Here is a 23,184-nt window from a genome sequence, read left to right as displayed (position 1 = left end):
AGTAACATGGCTTTCAATTCAAAATTATTCTCAGTTTTCATCATCTATATAGCATTTCTATGCACCAAAGCCTTGGCACAATGTGAAGATGAAACCAACAACCCTTGTAATAACAAATCCAAAGCTTTACCCTTAAAGATCATTGGTATAGCGGCTATCCTAATAACAAGCATCATCGGGGTATGTCTACCTCTAATCACTCGTTCCATCCCCGCCCTTAGCCCAGACCGTAGTCTTTTTGTGATTGTCAAAGCTTTTGCTTCAGGCATCATTTTGGCTACTGGATTTATGCATGTGTTGCCTGATTCTTTTGACATGTTGACATCAAGTTGCTTGGCTGATAACCCGTGGCATAAGTTTCCATTCACGGGCTTTGTTGCTATGTTATCAGCTATTTTCACACTCATAGTTGACTCGATGGCTACAAGCATGTATACATCGAAGAACAACGCCATAGCGGCTGAAGGGGGTGAAGTAGTTACTAGAGACCAGGAGATGGCGGCTGCAAGTGGTGGTGCAATGCATTTTCATGGACACAATCATGGCCACCAAAAGGGCGCAATAGGACAACAACTTCTTCGTTATCGTGTTGTAGCCATGGTACGTTTTAAATAAACATTGACATTTTACAATTTACATGATTTTTATATGTTTCCACAAGACGCAATTGTTTTAAGAACTAAAACAACTTGAAATTTGATCATCAGGTTCTTGAACTTGGAATAGTGGTTCACTCGATAGTGATTGGACTTGGAGTTGGGGCTTCAAATGATGTGTGCACAATAAAGCCATTGGTGGCAGCTCTTTGTTTCCATCAAATGTTTGAAGGCATGGGTCTTGGTGGTTGCATTCTTCAGGTCTTACAAAAATGATATTTATATTTATATATTTGATATATATCACTACAGGATTAGCTTCAAGAGTGAACACTAGTGTAGCTTGCGAACTGAGTGAACTAATCCTGGCCATACATGTGTGTAGATCAGTGGCCAGGATTTGATGTTGAAATACACTAGTGTATTTTACGATTTGATGATGAGATCCTGGTCATACACGTGTGTAGATCAATGGCCAGGATTTGTTCACTCAGTTCGCAAATACATTAGTGTTCACTCTAGAACCCCACCCTATCACTACATATATAACTAAATATTTAAGCAATGGCAGGCTGAATACAAGACTGTGAAGAAAGCAGCAATGGCGTTTTTCTTCTCAATAACGACTCCATTTGGGATCACTCTTGGGATTGCGTTGTCGAAGACATACAAAGAGAATAGCCCAAGCTCATTAATCACAGTCGGTTTACTCAACGCTTCATCAGCTGGACTTCTTATCTACATGGCACTGGTCGATCTTCTTGCTGCCGATTTCATGGGTCCAAAGCTTCAGGGAAGCATTAAGCTTCAAATTAAGTCTTATGCAGCCGTCTTACTTGGCGCCGGTGGGATGTCTTTGATGACAAAATGGGCTTAAACCTAGATCTTTCACCATGTCATCAATTCAAGATACATAAAAGTCTGTCCTTTTAATTGACTGTATAAACATCCATAAGTTTGATTACTCTACAAATAATTACACGCATTCTTATATCTGAATCAATTAATAATATAAATTTTGCTTTTTATGAATGTTTGGATTCACGTCTTAAGATTTTTGTTGGTAATAGTCGATCGGTTTTAACTTTTAAGTTTTAAGTATTCGAATTAAAATAGGTTTCTATATATTTGATGATAAGCCAATGGCTTCTTAGCCTAGTGGCAGGATGTGCTTATCTTTATCAACATAATGCAGGTCTGAGTCCCACGAATTGGTAGGCGGATTTGAGGGGATGTGTTTGTCGTTCGAAAAGAGTATATATGATGATAAACTCATTGGGTTTTTATTATTAACATCTTCAAGGAGCTGATGTCTGCAGGCGCGCAGACATACCCTTGAAGACTGTTTGTTTTCTTTTTTTTAACAGATCTAAAAATGGTTTTTTTCATCTTAAAAAAAAAGCTATGTAACCCTTTCTTCAAACATCTTCACAAAACCTTTTCTTCCTCTCTTCCCCTCCATCTCCTGAACTCTCTCTATTTCTCTATTTTGCGTGTGTGTGTGTGTGAGAGGGTACAAGAAAATCACTTATCTCCTACAACTCGTGCATCATCTTCTCTCCACGTCTGTTAACACCACCGACCTAGATCTAACCTAACAATGGCGGGAGCACCAGATCTGTTATTCGCACTGAGAAACAACTTCTACTTCGGAGCATTTCAAGCAGCAATCAACAGCGGCGATGTTCAAAACCTCTCCAAAGAGGATGCGATCGAACGCAATTGCCTCATTTACAGATCCTACATTGCTCTCGGAAGCTATCAAGTAAGTTACTGATTTGATTTCATCGTTCATCAGTTGTAATTGCTGATTTGATTTGCTTTGATTTGATCTAATATTTTTGTTTTTGATATTCAACAAACAGCTTTGACTTGATCTCTAATTTTTTGATTTAGGTTTTTTGTTTTTTTCAGATCTGTGAATGTGTGAGTGGTATGGATGCTAGATATGTGGATGTGTTGCCCTACTGGCCCGAAAAATGGCTCCGGTCATCGGAGTATAGAGAGAAGGCAGAGAGTGTTTGGTGTGCTATGATTTAAAATGAAAGGGATGAGGGGAAAGTATTCGAACAAAGTTTGTGCAGACATCATTAATTTATAAAAACAAACAGTCTTATATTTTTCAGTTTGCAGAGCTTCAGACCACATCTTCAGTTGCAGACATGAGAACAGATGAAATCAGATTGCAGACAGTTTATGTCTGCAAAAACAAACAGCACCTAAGAGTAAATTACACGAATGATCATGTGTTTGGGATAAATAAACAGGTTTATTAGTTTAAAATGAAATGACTATTTTAACACATGTTGTTGACGATTGTTTAAATTTATTCGATGATGATGAAGTGACAGGAGGTTGTGAAGACCCAACTCAAATTTTGGCATGGGCATGCGCATCTTCAGCGTCATGGTCGGCAATAGGCAATAGCCAACTGCTCTATAGCAGCCACTAACGGATCCAGGTCTTCAGTTGTATGAACATATAAACATGTTACCAACAACGAAACACTAACATTGTGCTTGATAATTGGTAAAGAATCGTTGATTGCTATTGCATAATACAAGACCATATATAGAGATTACACTTTGACCTATTCTAAATATATATCACAATATTTACAATAAATGAGAAATATATCCTGAAATATTGATGTGGTCTAATAGTAGCAATAATTAATCATAGCAATTTAGACTACAAATAAAGCAATTTAGACAATTCACTAATTCATTTCTTGAGTTATCCCTAAGATAAGAATAAGTTTTGCTTAATTGATGAAAGAGTAATTATGTTGGATGGAAAAATGAAGACCACTGTCATTAAAATATACAAATACAGAAGGAATAAATGATTTGTGTTGATTTTACTCAAGTAAATAAGTCACTGATTTTACTCAAGGATCACAAACCTGTTGAAGAAATGTTTTGACCAAGTCATTAGCTAGGTCAACAGTCAAACATGGTCAATTTGTTGTTAGACAATTAAGAGGTTCTTAACAAAACAATTTGGAAAAAAAAAAAGTTACTTAAAATCAAGCCTCATAACCACATTTGCAGGGTTTTAACTGTTGATCAGTCCAATCCATCTATTTTTCACGAAGAAAACACATCTTCTCTTCTTTTTTGCTCGTGATTCCTCTGTAAGCACATCAAGGCCAACGAATATCATAAACGTGACTACACATAATCTACAATGCAAAACTTCAACTTGTACTTTACTTAACCACCACATTTGCTAACAAAAGATATTGTATGTAAATCAGATGTGATAAACCCACTAGTTACATCTCAAAGAATTCAAATGCAACCACAAAATTAAAATCCCGCATCTTTATTGCCAATGCAAACAACTCAAATCGGCGCGTCATGGCCACCTTTTTAAAGCGACCCTGATGACATTTTGCTACCAGTGTTAGATTGAATCACACTTTCAGATTGAATATCTCTGACGAAAGAATCGATATTGTTCTTAACTGAATTGGTAAATCATAAACGATACATATGAGAGTATATAAATCTGGGGGTTTCACATATGATAACCGCCCCTACTTATGTTAACGAATAAAGAATAATAATAAACTTATAACCCTAACTAATATATTCTAATATGTAACATAATCCAGCTTATATTTTCTGTTTCTCGGTCTAATACCCTCCCTTAAGCTGGATTTCTCTAAACTAAAGAAGTTCCTTTAATCGCTGGAAATCCTTGAACTGCAAGGCTTTAGTGAGAATGTCTGCTACTTGCTTCTTAGTTGAACAGTAACATAATTCTATTTGTTCCTTCTTGACCAAATCCCGAATGAAGTGGTACTTGATTCTTATGTGCTTGCTCTTACCGTGATACACCGGGTCTTTGGCTAAACATATTGTCGACTTGTTATCACAGTAGATTACTGGTGGTAGCTTAATTTTTTCTTCTAATTCTTCTAAGATTCCTTTGAGCCAGAGTGCTTGGCATCCAGCCATCGAAAGTGCTATATACCCCGCTTCCGTAGATGACAAAGCCACCACCTTCTGCTTCTTTGATTGCCAGGCCACAACTCCAGATCCGAGATAGAAAACGTATCCTGACGTGCTTTTACTATCATCAATGCTCCCCGCATAGTCACTGTCACTGAACCCGATCAATGAACCTTTGCTTCCTTTTGAGTACACTAGTCCTTGATTTATTGTTCCCTTAATATATCTTAGAATCCTTTTTCCAGCTTCCCAATGACTTCTCTTTGGTTGTTCCATAAACTCACTAATCTTATTTACTGCAAACATAATATCCGGCCTTGTATTAGTCAAGTACATGAGGCTGCCAACTAATCTTCTATAGATATTCGGTTCTATGTCTTCATCAGGGTCCTGCTTGGAGAGTCGTAATCCGTATTCCATTGGAGTGGAGATACCCGTGCAGTGTGGCATGTTAAATCTTTCCAATAGCCCTCTAGCATATTGATGTTGTGAAAGCATAATATCTCCGTCTTTACACAACACTTCCATTCCGAGGAAGTAATGCAGAACTCCCATATCCGTCATCTCGAACTCCCTTTTCATTGACTCCTTAAACTTGCTTATCATCATTAATGAATCACTTACAATAATTTGGTCATCAACATAAAGACATATTACGAGTCTTGCTTTTTCGGTTATCTTGATAAATAACGTATGTTCATGAGTACATTTCCTGAATCCGCTAGACAAGAAATATCCTATTGTACCAAGCCCTCGGTGCTTGTTTTAAACCATAGAGTGCCTTTTTTAGTTTGCATACTTTTCTTTCTTCACCTTTGACAACGTATCCCTCTGGTTGTTCAATGAACACTTGTTCATTTAAGTTCCCATTAAAAAAGCCGTTTTTACATCCGTTTGATGTAAATGCCATCCATGATGTGCAGCTAACGCTAAAACGAGCCTAACTGTATCTAATCTGATTACTGGGGTGAAGACATCTTGATAATCGATGCCGTATTTTTGTTTGTAACCTTTCACCACCAATCTTGCTTTATGTTTGCTCACCTCCCCATGCTCATCATATTTGGTTTTGTATATCCATTTTACCCCTATTGGTGCTTGACCTTTTGGAGGTTCAACCAATCCCCATGTTTCATTTTTAAGTATAGAATCCATCTCCTTGTCCATAGCCTCTTTCCATTTGTGTTGTTTACTTGCTTCTTCATACGTTGTCGGATCCGTATCGGCAAAGAGAACGAAGTTCACCACATTATTAGAATTGCGTCTTTCTTTATCATATAGTGCTTCTACTTGAGTCTTTGTAAGTGGTTTGGTTTTGTGATATACATCGGTTACCTTCTTAGTTCTTATGACCTCATTCTCAGAAGATGATGATGAGTCTCCGTCTTCGGCTTCATTACGTACATCTGCAGATGTGTTCACCCCTTCGTTGTAATTATTATCAGCATCTTCATTCCGAATACTAGATGTTGAATTTCCGTTCATATCTTTAGTCACTTGTTGTTCAACTGTTGTATCTTGATCTTCAGCTACGTCATTTAGAGTCTCATCACCTCGTACGTTTATTTCTACCAGTGAAGTTTCTTGGTTCCCTTTGTCAACGACCCAGTGTTGGTTTTCATTAAACACAACATCTCTGCTTATGATGATTTTCTTCGTTGCTGGGTTGTAAAGCTTATATGCTTTGCTATTTTCGTTGTATCCGATGAAAATTGTTCTTTCAGTCTTGTTATCCAATTTGCTTCATTGCTGCTTCGGAATCTGGGCATAAGCTACACAACCGAACACTCTTAGATGCTCAACATTAGGCTTTCTTCCACTCCAAGCTTCTTGTGGTGTCTTGTCGGTTACACTCTTTGTTGCTGCTCGGTTCAGCAAATACGTTGCACATGAGATAGCCTCGGCCCAGTACTCATTCGGTAAACCTTTCATCTTTAACATACTTCTACTCAACTCCATAAGAGTTCTGTTTTTCCTCTCGGCTACCCCATTTTGCTGAGGTGTATAACTTGTGGTAAGTTGATGGCGAATTCCACTATTCTTAAGTAATTCTTGAAATTCATTACCACAATATTCTCCTCCTCTATCTGTTCGTATACATTTTATTCTGTAGTCACTTTGATTTTCGACAAGAGCCTTGAATTGCTTGAAGTAGGTTAAGGCTTCCGATTTGAGTTTTAGAAAGTATACCCACGTCTTTCTGCTAAAATCATCTATGAAAGTTATAAAATACTTGCATCCTCCTATTGATAGTGTTCTCATTGGTTCGCATATATCCGAATGAACAAGTTGTAATGGCTCCTTTGCACGCCATGTTGCATGCTTGGTAAAAGGTTTCCTAGCATGTTTACCGAACATGCAGCCTTCACACACAGTGTGTGTCTTGTTGATTTTCGGTAGCCCTCTCACTGTGGAATTCATACCCATGTCATATAGCGTTTTAAAGTTCAGGTGTCCGAACCTTCGATGCCATAATTCTGAAGTTTCTGTAGTTGTTACATTGCATACCCGAGGAATTAAGTCTTGTTTCATGTTTAATGGGAACATCTTGTTACCAGTCATCTTTACCGTTCCAATATGTGATCTGAACGAGTCTTTAATGGTGCACTCTCGATTGTTGAACCTCACATCATATCCTTTTTGGATTAATTGACCTATGCTTAATAGATTGTGTTTTAACCCTTCCACATAAAACACATTGGGGACTCGTCTCTCTACCCCTTTAACCTTTATCAGTACCTCTCCACAGCCGAGTACCTCCAATCTCTTATCATCTCCGGTTCTTACTTCACGCCGTTCGGAATCGTTTAATGTGATAAATATATTCTTATCCCCCGTCATGTGATTGCTACACCCTCTGTCAAGATACCAACAATCATTTTTAATAACTTCTTCGACATTAAATATCATGAACATAGTCTCATCATTCCCGTCTTCTGTTTCATCAGTGTGTATGAGTGCTGTATTAGATTTATCATCTTCACTTCTCTTATTGCAGAAGCGTGCCACATGTCCCAATTTTTGACAATTGAAACATCGTATTGAACTGTTGAACTTTCCTCTTCCCTTGCTCCGTCCTCTGCTACTGTTTTCTGATCTTGACTGTCTTGATCTGTCATATTGATTGCTTTGTATTTGAAAAGCCTTTTGGTTGGTGCATCATCATATTGCTTCAACCGTAATTCATGTGATTGTAAAATTCCCTGGAGTTCTTCAGTGGAAATTGCGTTCAAATCCTTAGATTCTTCTATGGCAACAACCACCGATTCATATTTCCGGGTTAAACTTCTTAAAAATTTTTCTACAATCCTTTGTTCCTCTATCCGTTCTTCATTTAAACGGAGTTGATTAACTATTACCGTTGTCCGATTAATATAATCCTCTATAGATTCACTATCTTTCATTTTTAATGCATCGAATTCACATCTGAGGGTTTGTAACCTTACCGTTTTGACCCTGTTCTCTCCCCTATATGCCTTATGCAGAATTTCCCACGCTTCCTTTGAAGTTTTACACGTCGCCACTCGCTCGAATATCGTTTCACTGACAGCCTGAAACATTATGTGTAACGCTTCCCGATCTTTCTTGATCTTCTCCCTTTCAATATTCTGATCGCTTTCAGACGCATTTGTAGGCAGATCGGAGTATCCCTCTTCCACTATCGTCCATAACTCTTGTGATTCTAGTAATACTCTCATTTGTATATGCCAATGATAGTAATTCGCCCCAGTAACTTTGGAATCTGAGTTTGGATTCCCCCGTTGGTCGCCATGCATAAATTAGGCTTTTACACTCGAAAGAAAAAATAATTTGCAGATCTTGTATTTGACGATCGGTGGCTCTGATACCACTTTGTTAGATTGAATCACACTTTCAGATTGAATATCTCTGATGAAAGAATCGATATTGTTCTTAACTGAATTGGTAAATCATAAACGATACATATGAGAGTATATAAATCTAGGGTTTCACATATGATAACCGCCCCTACTTATGTTAACGAATAAAGAATAATAATAAACTTATAACCCTAACTAATATATTCTAATATGTAACATAATCCAGCTTATATTTTCTGTTTCTCGGTCTAATAACCAGCACCTACAATGCATAGAATTTCGTGTATTATATACTCAGTAGGCAGCTAACCCAATGGTACAATTTCTCATTGCAGCCACCGCCGCCAAACCATCCTAAATGTTGGGTTTACTCGGGTTTGTTCGCGGGTCATTGGTTCGGCACGTGATCAGGTCACGAACTAAATGGTTCGATGGGTTTAATTTAATACTTTCCACACGTTTTATTTGTGGAAAACTGGGTCATGGTTTGACCGAATAAAAGGGAGAAGAAATATGGATTGTTGAAGAAATCCAAAGTCATGGGGCATGCAAACTCTACGTGGGTTGTTTAGAATTAATTTAGCATGTGCTGTTTTGTTTTATTATAAATAGGATAGATTGGCATTATTTCTTTTGTACCGTCTTTTGATTATTGAATACAGTAGCCATTTTAGAACCTCTGCAACTTCTTCACATATACTACATACATACGTAAGTTTGTTTGAGTGTATAGCTAGTGTATTGAGGGGCCTGTAACCAACACTTAAAACCAAGTCACCGGCAGGTGTTTATAGAACAACACAATTGGGTACATCTCAGCCAGTTAGGACTCCATATGTTGGGTACTATGAGATTCATCAACCATCTTAGCTTACATATAATGCAATAGAGGCTATGTCACCACTAACAGTAGTTGATCAATTTAATCACGAAGAACCGACGCCTGATTTTAGTAGCGATGAAAGCGTGAGGTATCAATTTATGATATCAACCAAAACCAATTGATATGTAATGTAATTAAACAGTATCGAATAAACTATAATCGAAAATGACGCATGATGTTTACCATGAAATAACCAAGAAGATTATCAATCCGGTCCAATTGATTGGTAATTCAAACAGTACTTGAATTAACTTTAATCAGATTTCGCACATGATGTTGATATCTAAAGGATCTTTTAAAAACGTTTATTAGCTAATTGTGGTGGGAATATGAACATAGCTAGCTACTGTAGAAAGGTAAACTCTGATGGACCTTATGACGAAAGGTCATAATAGGATAAGGTTAAAGGAAAGGGAAGTTTGCTTCAAACAATAGTGTTTTTTGTGCACTTGGACCTCCCTGGAGCATTTAGTAGTAGACGGTTTTGATGGCTTAGCTTCAAAGCTTTACTTTCACAATTTCAACAATTTGGTAGATGTTATGCCTTCTTGTCAACGTGCTTTTACATAATATGTTTTCCTTTTTAACAGACCCGTTCCAACGTTTTTGGAGGCCCTAACCAAACTACAGAGGTGAGGCCCTTTGAATGGGTATAAAGAAAATGCCGGTTCTGCTTTTTTCCTTCTAAGTCTCAGTCGCAAGCACAATATCAAAAGTCAAAGATTCAAAGTATCAATTAGGAACTTAGGGAGAACAGTGATTAAGTGAATCGCAATATATAGAGATCACTATAAAAAATAGCCGTTAAACAACCTAGATTATCCTTGCGACACCATTAATTTCACGTCTAATTTTTCCTCAATCGACAACACAATTGAGCAAAATGGGCAAGTGCGATGTTAGAGTTAGTGAAAATAAAGATGGCGACCTAAATTAAATACGAATTGCAAATTGGTTGGAGTTGGAATTAAGCTCTTTTATTTAAAAATCGGTTATTTATTTGGGTTTAATGCATAATACACATGCTATATAAAGATTTTTAAAATATTTGGAGGCCCTATTTTTTGGAGGCCCTAGGCCGTTGCCTAGATTTAGAAGCCTATAGGGACGGCTCTGCTTTTTAATCGTCGATGGTAGTGATGCGACAACGATAGAACATTGACACTCAAGATCATGTTGGATGCAGCTTTGGAACATGGGGATTGAAAAACTAAGAATTTTGTGACAAAGTCACAAAGCTACATCCATTCAACATGCTATAGTAGTATGTAGTTAACTTGTACGGGCGGGCAATAAGGTGGATTATCTTCATTTTATGGTTTAGACTTTAGACTAGCTAAGGACGCACAAATACGTATGCTGTGTTATATATTTAGTTAGTTGTCATCGGTGTTAGTACTTGGATGGTGCAATTATAAGTAGGTATGTGTGTATGTTATGAATAAGAATAAAAATGGAAACGGATTATCTTTACCTATTGAATAATAATAACATTACAGGTTAAATTGTAAATAGTAAAATATTCAATGGGTTAAAGTGTTTATTGTAAAAATAAAAGTTTTAAAATAATAAATGAAACAAAGAAATTAATCTTAGGGTGAACGGAGTGGGCGGTAAAGAGGGGCGGTAAACTCCTTTACCGAGCGGTAACACCGCCGCCAACCCCCTTTACCGCTCGATATGTTTGATGGTTCAGTGAAGCTATACCGATCGACAAATGTTAAAGATGTGACTATTGGAGACATTCAACAGCTATATAGCCGTTCAAAACAAAAAAAAAAAAAAAAATTAAAATTTAACTATATATACCAAACATAATTCATATCCAAACACGTTTAAATTCGTACCCAAACCAAACCAAAAATACCAAACATTTACCCAATCATTCCAAAACAAAATGGCAGATGAACTCCCGTTGTTTTTTCCACCCGATTAGCGACGAATCATCCGATAGTAGCATCCTTTTTTTCCAAAATCTCATCGAAGAAGCCGAACTTCAAGACACAGGCACATCAAACCGAAGGAGATATATTGAACGTCAACGTGAGGTGGGGCGTGAGATACTCATGGCGGATTATTTTGTCGAAGATCCGAAATACAACGAAGATATTTTTCGGCATAGGTTCCGTATGTCGAAACGTTTGTTTCCAAAAATTGTGAGTGACGTGGAAGCGAACGACTCGTGGTTTCAAGAGGCCTTCGATGCGCGAGGTTTATGAAGGGCTTTACGCCGTTGCTAAAGGTTACATCGGCTATTAAACAGCTCGCAACTGGTAGCACTCCAGACGAGAACGACGGGTAGTTGCATATGGCCGAAAGAACTTCCCGCGAGTGCCTAGAATATTTTTGCGACATGGAAATATACGCTCCGGAGTTCTTACGTACACCGACAAGCCACGACATGGCACTTTTATACGAAGCTCATGAGGAAAAACATCACCTTCCAGGTATGTTCGGTAGCCTTGATTGCACCCATTTCGTTTGGCGAATGTGTCCCACAGAGTATCGAGGCCAGTATATGCGAGGAGATCACCGATACCCGACTGTTATGCTCGAAGCGGTTCCATCTCAAGATTTATGGCTTTGCCATGCTTTTTGCGGTCCACCAGGTTCACAAAACGATATCAATGTACTACAACAATCTCCATTATTTTTAAAGGAGCGAAATGGAACCGCGCCTAAATGTCCATTTTACGTTAACAATCATTTATACAAACGTGGTTATTTGCCCGTGGATGGAATCTACCCTACATGGTCCGTGTTTGTGAAATCGATCTCATACCCTCACGAAGAGACGAAAAGAAGTTCAAGAGGCAACACGAGGCGGCAAGAAAAGACGTCGAACGGGCTTTTTGTGTTTTGAAGTCGAAATGGGGTGTATTGAGTCGGCCGATGCGAGCAAGAAGCATTAGAAAAAATAGGAATGTTGTGTACACGTGTATTATTTTACACAACATGATTTTAAAAGACGACGGAAACGCAATAGCACCGGTACACATTCGGGATCCTCCGGTCGAGCCCGCTCTAGACGATACGCTGTTGGACGAGCTGATGGATGAAGACACGCATTGGAGACTAAAACACGATCTCGTGAATCATCTCGCAAGTCAAGATTTACCTCACCTGTTGGTCGATTCCGACGAAGACTAGTTTAATTTATTTCAATTTAATGTAATTTTAATTTTTTTAATTTACTGTAATTTTTGTTGTTTTTAATTTAATGTAATGTTATTTTTAATTTATTCTACATTTATTATGTTAAAATAGATGTTTAAATATTAAATATACTAGTTTAAAAAATAAAAAATAAAAAAATAGTTTACCTATTCCAAATGTCTAACCACCGTCAACGTTTTTGAGCAATAGATAAACAAAATAGGTAAAATGACGTGACACTGTTTGATTGGGTGTTTTGTGAGTTTACCTATTCAAAGTATCTAACCACTCCTTTCACCCTTAGCAAACTAACATTAACATTAAAAAGGTGTAGAATAATATTATTTAAGTATCTTATATAACAACAACAACAACAACAACAACAATAATAATAATAATGAAAACCTTTTTGTACACGTGTCACTCTCTGGTGCCTCCTCCCTTTTAATAATAGTATTACATATTAATTTTTTTACACAAAATATAATATAATATTAATTAATATAGTTAGAGATAAACATATAAATTCAAATTTAAGTAATAATTATCTGTAACAGATATAAATGTATTAAATAATATAATAAGTATAATATTATTTAATATAGTTAGAGATCAAACGTATAATTTCAAATTTAATTAATAGTAAATTAATTTTTGAGTCCCTGTGTTTTAATGGTTTTAACCACTTGAATCCAAAATCAAAAAGTTTAACGCCCCGAGTCTCTAAACGCTCATTCACACTCTCTGTAAAAAAATTCAAAAAACCTTTTGTAAGGTTGAGTTCTCTAAGTTCTCACAACTCGTACAAGTTTTCATTTTACTCTAACCATATATATTTGTTAAGATGAAATATATTATTTGGATATAAACAATAATTACTAATAAAGTATCAAATCACATGTACAATTAACGAAAATATAATTGTTCTTTTGTTTTACTAATTTATCTAAATAAGTCATTTCATTAATAAGGATTATATACAACTTTATAATTTACATTTTTCGTCATTCAACCCGTGTAATACACGGGGTTGTAAGCTAGTATATCATTATACTAAAAGCTATTATTTAACAATAAATAGTAACAAGACCCGTGCGCGTTGCGGCGCGGGTACATCACAAACATCGAATCGGTTAGTTCAATCGTTATGCGATGCGTTAATCCTATGAAAACACGGATTTCGACGTATTCAATTGAACTCAATATAACCTATATAAGCATTACGATTGTATCAAAACGTAAAGTAAATCGAGTTTATAACGTACAATCATAACATATTATATGTGACCCGACTCGTACATAGAAAACGTAACGGGTATAAAAGAAAAAACTAACACATGTATGTGACCCGACTCATACATAGAAAATGTAACGGGTATAAAAGAAAAAGCTGACACGTGTAATTAAAAGCGACTAATTAGAGCTTTTGGAAAAAAAGGAAACATCCATAAAATAAGGACGAAAACATATTGACCTGACTCGTTTCCCAAAAAAGTTTACGTCGAATCGTTGACTAACTCTAATTTATACCAAAATGTACATAAAAATATGCACGTAAAAATGATTTTTTAAAAGAAAATGTATAATATTTGAGTTAACTCGTTTCCGGAAAATATTTACGTCAAAACGTAGAGGAAATCAAATTTATGCAGACACGTACATAAAAATATGCACGTAAATAATTTGTTTTTTAAGTAAAGGAAGTATAGGGTAAATTCGAAACAAACTATTAGTAAAAAAATTAATATGTTTAAAACGTTCGTAAAACCGTGCCAAGTAGCACCAATGCCACACCACTACCAACGACCACCAACATCAGAAAAACTCGTAAAAATAAAATAAATAAAAAGAAAGAAAACACCGAACAAAAAGCAGACGTAAAAATGTTGAACCACGCACGCTCGTTGCGGCGTGTTAATGCGAAGAAATTAGACCGAAACGTAAAAACGTAGAAAAAAATAACTAAGTCGATCTACGACTCGCACGTTGCTACGAATCTATCAAACTGGGAAAAATAGACGCGTTGCGATGGGTCTGTCAAACGGGAAAAATAGACGAAAAAACGTTGAACCTCACACGTATGTTGTGACGTGTTAACTCGCAAAATTTAAAAGGAAACGTAAAACGAAAAATTTGGGAAATATGAAAAGTATGGTGACCCATGGTTAACAAAAAAAAAATTGGGGTTAAATTGCAAAAAGTAAAAGATTTGGGTCAAATGTAAAATAATCAAAGGGGTTAAAATAGAAAAGATGAAAACCTTTGGGTTTAAAGTAAAAAGTCAATTATTATTATTATTTTTTTTTTTTTTGAAAAACTCCCTATGCGTGGATTACAACACTATATAGTATAACAATGTTATTAATTTATAGTATGGTAATAGCTATGATATTTATGCAATTTGTGTTGTATTCCGCTTCATACCTCTTAACACAATTTTCAAGTTGGGCCTAGGGGTGTTCAAAAAACCCGTGGTTCGCAGCTCGCTCGAAAAAAACTCGAAGAAAGCTCGGCTCGAAATTGGCGCGGTTGTTAACGAGCCTCGGCTCGGTTTGTAAACGAGCCGAGCTCGAGCTTGGTCTGGCTCGGCTCGTGAGCTCGTGAGCTGGCTCGATAAGGTTTATATCCTTCATTTTTTGGTCCCACATCGCTTAGAAAACCAAAACTAAGGGAGTATTTCCCCTATAAAAGAAGGTAAAGACAATGTACAAAGTGAATTAACTATTTATACTTGCATATTTAGCGAATATATTTAAATTAAATGACAGTTATGGCCCTTAGTCTATGAAGAAATTCATTTTTAAGGGCTTTTTAAGTAGTAAATTTTACGGTTTTTTTGTTAGTTCGAGCTAGATCGAGCCGAGCCAAGCTAGCTCGAATTCTAATCGAGTCGAGCTCGAGCCTCAAATCTCAGCTCGATTTGAAATTCGAGCTCGAGCCGGCTCGAATCCGTGAATACGGCACATTAAAACCCCAATGAATTTAAGATCTAGGGGTCCATAAATGGGATATCATCTAAGATGCCAATACTAGCTACTTCAAAGACTACAAAAACATTTAAAAATAAATGCCAATGCTTGTTACTTGACTAATATAGTGACAATATAAGATTCTAATACAATACAAGTGGGAGATACTAAAACACCATCATATACATACATACATACATACATACATACAAACAACAAAACTCATGTAAAACTTATGTTTGTTTGTTTATCATCTAACTTGACTGGTACTTTGTCACGGCGTCGGTAACGGAGATGCCGTGGGTGTTGAACGTCGTTGACGATGATGACCCACCGGTGATCTAGGAACTGGACTAGACAATGTTCGGTGATCTTTTGAAGCATTTTTAGCGTCTTGAAGCTCTTCTAGACTGGCTAAAATTTCAGACATTCGCGGTCTGGCTTTCGGTTCTTTGTTAAGACATTGTGAAGCAAGTGTCGCTGCAGTGTAGGCACCCTTTTGAGGGTACTGTCCTTCCAATCTAGTATCCATGATCCTAAACAACTTTCGTTTATCTCCTAGATACGGTTTTGTCCAATCGACAAGATCTTGCTCGACACCAACTTTTCCTTTATCTACTGCACGGCGACCTGATAGTAGTTCTAGTAAAACAACCCCAAAGCTGTGTACGTCACTCTTTGCTGTTAACCGACCTGTGGCAACGTATTCTGGGGCCGCGTACCCGTGTGTACCCATCACTTGAGTCGACACGTGAGTCTTATCACCTGTCGGCCCTGCTTTAGCTAATCCAAAATCGGTTAGTTTTGCGTTAAAGTCCTGTATCAAGAAAGCATTATAACTAGAATTTAGGACTTCACAAGTCACAGTAATCAAGCAACTTGTTTAACAAAAGTGAGCTTTTTTTAATAAGCTTACTATAAGGAATGTAGATCATAATTAATATAGTCAAGCTGTTACCCAATCTCAAAGAGCAAATCATGCAGTCAATACGTTACCCAATCTCAAGGAGCAAATCATGCAGTCAACATTACTACTCTTTTTATTTCCACAATTCCCTCCTATGTATTAAATGTATAGATGTATTTTCCTTTATATATATTTGCTGTAAATTGTTGTAATAGTCACAGAAACCAATACACAAATTTAACTATTCTCAAATTCTCATATGGTATCAAGAGCTCACACTCTCCTCTGAGAATTTCGATCCTGTCATCATTTTTTTCCTCTTTTTTTTCGAAACCTGCTCTAATGACAACATCCAACACAGTCATCCCCCTATCCACAGCCACAAATTTTCCGATTAAACTCACCGGAAGCAACTTCCCGACATGGCGTAAACAGGTTATGTCCACACTGGTTGGACTTGACCTCGATCAGTTTGTTGACAGACTCACCTCATCACCACCGAAAGAATTAGACAGCAAAACAAATCCAGCCTACCGTCTCTGGCACCGGCAAGACCAGATACTTCTCAGAGCCCTTCTTGGCAGCTGCTCCGATCTTGTCCAGGCGATTGTCTCCTCCGCCGCTACCTCTCATGAATTCTTTAAGCGGCTCACTGAAACCTACGCCAGTACATCCAGGTCACGGGTAATCTCCCTAAAAACACAACTCGCCACCCACAGCAAAGGTGACAAACCGATTGCTCAGTTCCTTAACGAGATGAAAGCAATTGCAGACGAATTGGCCTTTGCTCAGAGCCCCATCAAAGACGAAGACTTAATTGTTCACAGCATTGCCCACCTAGGAGATGACTATAAACACATCACTGCTGCCACCAAGATGCGAGACACACCAATGACTTTTACTGATATGTACGACAAGTTAGTAGATCATGAAAGGACCTTGTTTTCCTCCCACCCAACTCCTGCCATTTCTACCGTGAATCAAACACAGAGGCAAGGAGGGCGGCACTCTTTCAGGTCTGGTAATGAAGCCAGAGTTTCTAACAGGCCCAATAACTATGGATCAAGGTACAACAAGGCCCAAGGACAAACCGGTGGACCAAACAACTTTTCGCGCGGTAACCGTAACTCGTTTTTTTGTCAATATTGCAATATTCCCGGTCATGATACTAAAGAGTGCAGGAAGTTAGCACGTTTTTTACAGAACAACAATATCACCATTGCATCGGCATCATCTTCAAATCCTCAAGTAAACTCATCTATGGCAAGCTCCTCATCCTCACTAACGTTTGATACCGGCGCCACCGATCATGCCGCACCCAACCAAGCCTTCATGCACAACCTCTCCGAATACGGGGGGCCCGATGAGATCGTCCTAGGTAACGGTAATACCCTTTCCATTTCTCACATTGGTCACTCTTCTATTCCTACATCATCTCGTTCTTTACTACTTCAAAATGTACTGCTCGTTCCAAAACTACGTAATCGTCTTATTTCGGTTGCTAAACTTTGCAAAACTAACCAAGTTTCTGTTGAATTCTTTCCATTTCATTTTTTGGTTAAGGATCTTCGCACGGGGGCGCACCTAATGCGGGGAGTGAACGTTAATGATGTCTACTATGCAACATCCAATCCTCCACATCCTCCTATACAAGTTCATTCAAGCATCAAGACACCTACCTCTCTCCTTTCGTGGCATCACATATTTGGACACCCATCCATTCAAGTTCTAAAGCGTCTTCTAAATAAATTAGGACTTGTTTACAATAATACGTCCGCTAGTTCTTTTCATTGTGATGCATGTTCGTTGAATAAAAGTCATAAATTACCTTTCGGTGAAAACTCTTTTATTGCATCCAAACCTCTTGAACTTGTTTATACGGATGTTTGGGGACCGGTTCAAACTTCAAATGATGGTTATTCCTACTATGTACTTTTTGTTGATTTTTACTCTAAGTACAATTGGCTTTACCCAATTAAAAAGAAATCAGACGTTTCTATATTGTTTCCACAATTTAAAACACTGGTTGAAAATTTTTTCCGTACACCACTAGTGTCAATTTTTTCGGATAATGGAGGCGAATATATAGGACTTGCTTCTTATTTTCAACGAAATGGCATTTCTCACTTCACTACCCCTCCCCACACCCCGGAACAAAATGGAGTCGCAGAACGCCGACATCGACATATTGTTGAAACCGGTCTATCACTCCTTTCACATGCTAATCTACCTCTCACGTTTTGGTCTCATGCATTTCAAACCGCGGTCCACCTTATCAATCGTCTTCCAACCAAAATTCTAAATTTTTTATCGCCCTTTGAAAAATTACACAAAACATCACCTACCTACACAAAACTCAAACCCTTCGGTTGTTTGTGTTTTCCATGGCTCCGTCCTTATGCCAAATCGAAACTTCACAATCGTTCCTCCAAATGTATTTTTCTTGGTTACTCATCCTCCAAATCCGCCTATAAGTGCTATGACCCATCTTCTCAACATTTATACCACTCTCGTCATGTTGAATTTGTTGATCATATGTTCCCATTTAAAACTCAAGCTAATGATCCAACTCCTCTACCCACTCCTACCACCTCCATTCACACTGTTTATAACAACTCAACGACTCCTCCTAATACCACTTCCCCTTCCATGCACTTCTCTAATCCAATAACCAACCCTTCACACACTACCACTAATCCTCCTAATCCCGTGTCGCCTTTCAGCCAACCAATTTCAAATTCTCTCACATCGAACTCCACTTCCAATTCCCATACTACCACATCACCACCCGACTCTCCTCCCCTTCATGCCGACACCCAATCTTCATCAAATTCCATCCCAGCTAATTCCTTACCAAATGCCGACATCCAATCTTTATCCAATCCTACTCCGGCCGATTACAATCAAACCCCAGCTGATAGCCAACCATCACCCTCTACAGCCGCTACTTCCACAACCGAAACCAATTCTTCTTCTCCTGCTCCCTCTCAGCCACAAAGAATTCGTAAACCGAATCCAAAATATTACAATTCTCATCATACTAACAACACTACTCTCCACCCTCTCCCACCCACTCTTGAACCCACTACTCACAACCAAGCATCTAAAGACCCCCACTGGCGTGCTGCTATGGACTCCGAGTTCAATGCATTGCTTCAAAACCAAACATGGGAACTTGTTCCTGCTACACCTGATAAACCCATTGGGTGCAAATGGGTCTTTAGAATTAAACGCAATCCAGATGGCTCCATTGAAAAATACAAAGCCCGCCTTGTTGCAAAAGGGTTCCTCCAACAACATGAACAACATGGTAAGGACTACTTCGATACCTTTAGTCCCGTCACCAAACCAATACCATTCGAACCATCCTCTCCATCGCACTCACCAAAAATTGGCCACTGCGTCAATTAGATGTTAATAATGCTTTCCTTCATGGCACACTCCATGAAGATGTCTACATGATTCAACCACCAGGCTATGTTAATCCACAATACCCTAATCATGTTTGTAAGCTCAAGAAATCGTTGTACGGCTTAAAACAAGCACCACGTGCTTGGTATATTGAACTTGCAAACTTTCTGCTTCACTTTGGATTTCGAAAATCCCTCGCCGATGCCTCTCTTTTTACCTACAAACATCAAGATATCACCTGCTACTTCATGGTTTATGTTGATGATATCGTTCTTACGGGCAACAACTCAAAGTTCCTTGATCACTTTATCGAGGCTCTAAGCCGCAAATTCTCTATCAAGGATCTTGGCATGCTTCATCATTTTCTTGGTGTTGAAGTGATTCCCACCCCAAATGGTCTCTTTCTATCACAACATCGCTACATCCAAGATATTTTACATCAAAAGATGTTGCTACCCCACTCAGTGCCACTGAATCTGACTCTTCCCCTACGGTCGATGAAACACCATATTGAAAACTCGTAGGATCACTTCAATATCTAGCATTCACTCGCCCAGATATTTCCTTTGCCATTAACAAACTCTCCAGATTTATGCATCACCCACGTCAAACACATTGGCAAGCTCTAAAACGTGTTCTGCGTTATCTTAAAGGCACAATTCATCATGGTCTCTTCCTAAACCGAAATTCCTCGCTCGATCTCTCGGCTTTCTCAGATTCGGATTGGGGCGGTGTACATGATGCTGGTTGGTCTACTACTGCCTACATGCTTTACCTAGGCACTAATATTATTTCGTGGAAGTCTACTCGTCAAAAGTCAGTTTCACGCTCCTCAACCAAAGCTGAATATAAAGCTCTAGCCAACGCCGCAGCGGAAATCACATGGACTAAGAATTTATTGCATGAACTCGGTCTTACTACAAAGGCAACTCCAACCTTGTTTTGTGACAACTCCGGTGCTACCTATCTTTGCGCCAATCCAGTATATCATTCGCGGATGAAACATGTAGCACTTGATTATCACTTTGTTAGAAAACAAATTGCGGCCGGGCAGCTACGGGTGCTTCATGTTAGCTCTCAAGATCAATTAGTGGATATGCTCACTAAACCACTAACGAGAGCACCATTTCTTCGTAATAGATCCAAGATTGGCGTATCCGACGGATCCTCCATCTTGCGTGGGCGTATAAGGAATGTAGATCATAATTAATATAGTCAAGCTGTTACCCAATCTCAAAGAGCAAATCATGCAGTCAATAAGTTACCCAATCTCAAGGAGCAAATCATGCAGTCAACATTACTACTCTTTTTATTTCCACAATTCCCTACTATGTATTAAATGTATAGATGTATTTTCCTTTATATATATTTGTTGTAAATTGTTGTAATAGTCACAGAAACCAATACACACATTTAACTATTCTCAAATTCTCATACTTACCGCATCAAGAAGGATGTTCGAAGCCTTGAAATCGCGATATATAATTTGGTCTTTAGCATCATGAAGGAAAGCTAGGCCTCTTGCAGCACCTATTGCCACTTTGAGTCTTGTCGCCCATGGAAGTGGTTGAGGACCCTCTGTAAATTTAAAAAAAATAACGTTAATGATTTGAAATAAAACTAAGCCTGTAAACGAATTGAACCCACACGGGTGGAGGCTTGTTTGTGTTCGTCCGTTTAACTTTAACCGAACAAACGTACGAATAGGAACACTTAAATGAACGGAATTTCTTGTTTGTGTCCATTCGTTAAGGAAATGAACGTGCTATGTTCGTTCATTTATGTTTAAACGAGCATACACAAACCAACACAAAGAGTATAAACGGACACAAAAATATAGATGAACACAAATGAAAAGTAAACAACTATTTCAAAAAAAAATAGGCAATTGGTATTACTTATTACTAACAAACAAATTCAAAAAAATACGTAAACGAACATAAGTGTACTAACACAAACAAATGTTCAAGAACGTAAACAACTAGAGCCATGTGTTCATGTTAGTTTGTTTAACTGAAGGAACAAAAAATTATGTTCATGAATGAACTTCCCAGAGAACGGTTCACTGAACGTTCAGTTATTTACACACCTAGTTAAATAATAAAAATATATAAGAAGATATAAAAGCATGAAAACTTACTTCTAAAAAGATGATTCTCCAAGCTTCCTTTAGGCATGTACTCATAAACCAAAAGCCGGTTATGACCCTCTGAACAGTAGCCAATAAGTTTCACCAGATTCGGATGATGCAGCTGACTAAGGTAAGTTACTTCTGTCTGCAAACAACGAACCATCAGCATTCATCAAACATTTTGGTAAGGGTGTGACTTTAGACACGACACGAACCAAACACGAAATTCGTGGGTTTAGGTTTAGTCTAAAAAGATCCGGGTCAGTGTTTAAGTCCACCTACTAACACGTTTAGCTAAAGGGGTCGTGTTTGTGTCAACCCGACAGGTTCGCAGGGTGACCCATTTAACCAGTTTATTTATTTATTTATTTTAAAATGTGTTTTTGTAAAAAACTAAACTATTTGGATATATCTATGCCAAAATCAAAACGTTTAAAAATAACAAGTAAATTAAAAAATATAGAGTATTAATACGTGAAAAGAAAAATTCAAGCTAAACGGGTCATGTTCAAGTCAACCATTGATTACTCGTGTGTGTTCAGGTTCGTGTAAAATTTTCAGGTTAGTGTCAAGTTTGACCCAACAACCCACGAATACGACCCATTTAGAAGCCCAACATTTGGCAAATGAGTTTAGGTGATAACAAAATGAAAAGATGCATACCAGCCATTCTTTGTGGCCTTGAAAACCTTCCGGTTTAAGCTTTTTGACAGCAATCGCCATTCCAGACCCGGGCTTCGTAGCCAAACGAGTGAGTTCATCAATCCATCCTTTGAAAACGTACCCGAACCCTCCTTCTCCTAGCAGACTGTCGGGTCTAAAGTTTCGCGTGGCGTTCATTAACTCCATGAAGGAGAAGGGCTTCAAGTTTGAAGATGATAATACCTCTCCTTCGGATCGTGGTGTACTAACGCTGTCACACCCCCAAAATCCACCTGCGGAATACCACCGCTTGAGAGCGTGACCGACCAGGATCAAGCCACCAATCATATCGAACACAGCATTTAATAATAAAAGTAGATAATGTAATTCATCACGACATGATTGATGTTCAAAACCAAACTTTGTTTAAGTAGCGGAAGCATGTAAATAAACCCAACATAATAAGAATATATGAACTCTCATAAGTGTTTAATTAAGCATTCATAATCCATGCTCCACAACGACCTGCTCCTCCCTGTGCAAGCTCCATGTATCTAACGACCTGCAAGGCATGTAACAGAGGATCAACAACTAGTTGAGCGAGTTCACAGAAAGTAAATGCGTAACAGTAAGTTCGTTTGTAACATGTGGCTCTACTGGGCCGATAGTACGTTCTATTGGTGGGGGCTTC

The 23,184-nt window shown here is 38.0% G+C and overlaps 5 protein-coding genes across 5 annotated transcripts; 3 read left to right on the top strand and 2 right to left on the bottom strand.

The window, feature by feature from the left end:
• Window positions 1-1,589, top strand: LOC110911383 (probable zinc transporter 10). The gene is made up of 3 exons (XM_022155990.2): window positions 1-600; window positions 708-857; window positions 1,168-1,589. The coding sequence occupies exons 1-3, from the start codon at window positions 7-9 to the stop codon at window positions 1,471-1,473; spliced, it is 1,050 nt and encodes a 349-aa protein (XP_022011682.1). The 5' UTR covers window positions 1-6; the 3' UTR covers window positions 1,474-1,589.
• Window positions 1,590-2,090: 501 nt separating this feature from the next.
• On the top strand, window positions 2,091-2,636 carry LOC110913591 (coatomer subunit epsilon-2-like). Its single transcript, XM_022158414.2, has 2 exons — window positions 2,091-2,361; window positions 2,511-2,636. Exons 1-2 carry the CDS (start codon window positions 2,197-2,199, stop codon window positions 2,634-2,636), a joined length of 291 nt encoding a protein of 96 aa, XP_022014106.1. The 5' UTR covers window positions 2,091-2,196.
• A 4,825-nt stretch (window positions 2,637-7,461) lies between these two features.
• Window positions 7,462-8,253, bottom strand: LOC110913590. Its single transcript, XM_022158413.1, has one exon. The coding sequence runs from the start codon at window positions 8,251-8,253 to the stop codon at window positions 7,462-7,464; it is 792 nt and encodes a 263-aa protein (XP_022014105.1).
• Window positions 8,254-12,028: 3,775 nt separating this feature from the next.
• Window positions 12,029-12,427, top strand: LOC110913589. The gene has a single exon (XM_022158412.1). The coding sequence runs from the start codon at window positions 12,029-12,031 to the stop codon at window positions 12,425-12,427; it is 399 nt and encodes a 132-aa protein (XP_022014104.1).
• A 3,234-nt stretch (window positions 12,428-15,661) lies between these two features.
• Window positions 15,662-22,759, bottom strand: LOC110911384 (probable serine/threonine-protein kinase PBL3). Its single transcript, XM_022155991.2, has 4 exons — window positions 22,515-22,759; window positions 21,861-21,996; window positions 21,162-21,298; window positions 15,662-16,219 (listed from the first exon to the last, which is right to left on the bottom strand). Exons 1-4 carry the CDS (start codon window positions 22,698-22,700, stop codon window positions 15,677-15,679), a joined length of 1,002 nt encoding a protein of 333 aa, XP_022011683.1. The 5' UTR covers window positions 22,701-22,759; the 3' UTR covers window positions 15,662-15,676.
• Window positions 22,760-23,184: the final 425 nt, after the last annotated feature.

This window comes from Helianthus annuus, chromosome 15 (genome assembly GCF_002127325.2).
Source record: "Helianthus annuus cultivar XRQ/B chromosome 15, HanXRQr2.0-SUNRISE, whole genome shotgun sequence".
Taxonomy (NCBI): Eukaryota; Viridiplantae; Streptophyta; class Magnoliopsida; order Asterales; family Asteraceae; genus Helianthus; species Helianthus annuus.
Note: the sequence above shows the minus strand (reverse complement) of the source record. Positions and strands in the feature narration are given on the sequence as shown.

Bases quoted from the DNA above. Each gene is read 5' to 3' on its own strand.
- LOC110911384 (XM_022155991.2), bottom strand. From the start codon at position 22,700: ATGGAGTTAATGAACGCCACGCGAAACTTTAGACCCGACAGTCTGCTA. The intron at 21,997-22,514 runs GTATGCATCTTT...CGTTGTTTGCAG, and splicing joins AAGGCCACAAAGAATGGCTG to ACAGAAGTAACTTACCTTAG. The intron at 16,220-21,161 runs GTAAGTATGAGA...TTCTTGATACAG, and splicing joins CGAACATCCTTCTTGATGCG to GACTTTAACGCAAAACTAAC.
- LOC110913591 (XM_022158414.2), top strand. From the start codon at position 2,197: ATGGCGGGAGCACCAGATCTGTTATTCGCACTGAGAAACAACTTCTAC. The intron at 2,362-2,510 runs GTAAGTTACTGA...TGTTTTTTTCAG, and splicing joins TTGCTCTCGGAAGCTATCAA to ATCTGTGAATGTGTGAGTGG.
- LOC110913590 (XM_022158413.1), bottom strand. From the start codon at position 8,253: ATGAGAGTATTACTAGAATCACAAGAGTTATGGACGATAGTGGAAGAG.
- LOC110913589 (XM_022158412.1), top strand. From the start codon at position 12,029: ATGGTCCGTGTTTGTGAAATCGATCTCATACCCTCACGAAGAGACGAA.
- LOC110911383 (XM_022155990.2), top strand. From the start codon at position 7: ATGGCTTTCAATTCAAAATTATTCTCAGTTTTCATCATCTATATAGCA. The intron at 601-707 runs GTACGTTTTAAA...TTTGATCATCAG, and splicing joins GTTATCGTGTTGTAGCCATG to GTTCTTGAACTTGGAATAGT. The intron at 858-1,167 runs GTCTTACAAAAA...AAGCAATGGCAG, and splicing joins TTGGTGGTTGCATTCTTCAG to GCTGAATACAAGACTGTGAA.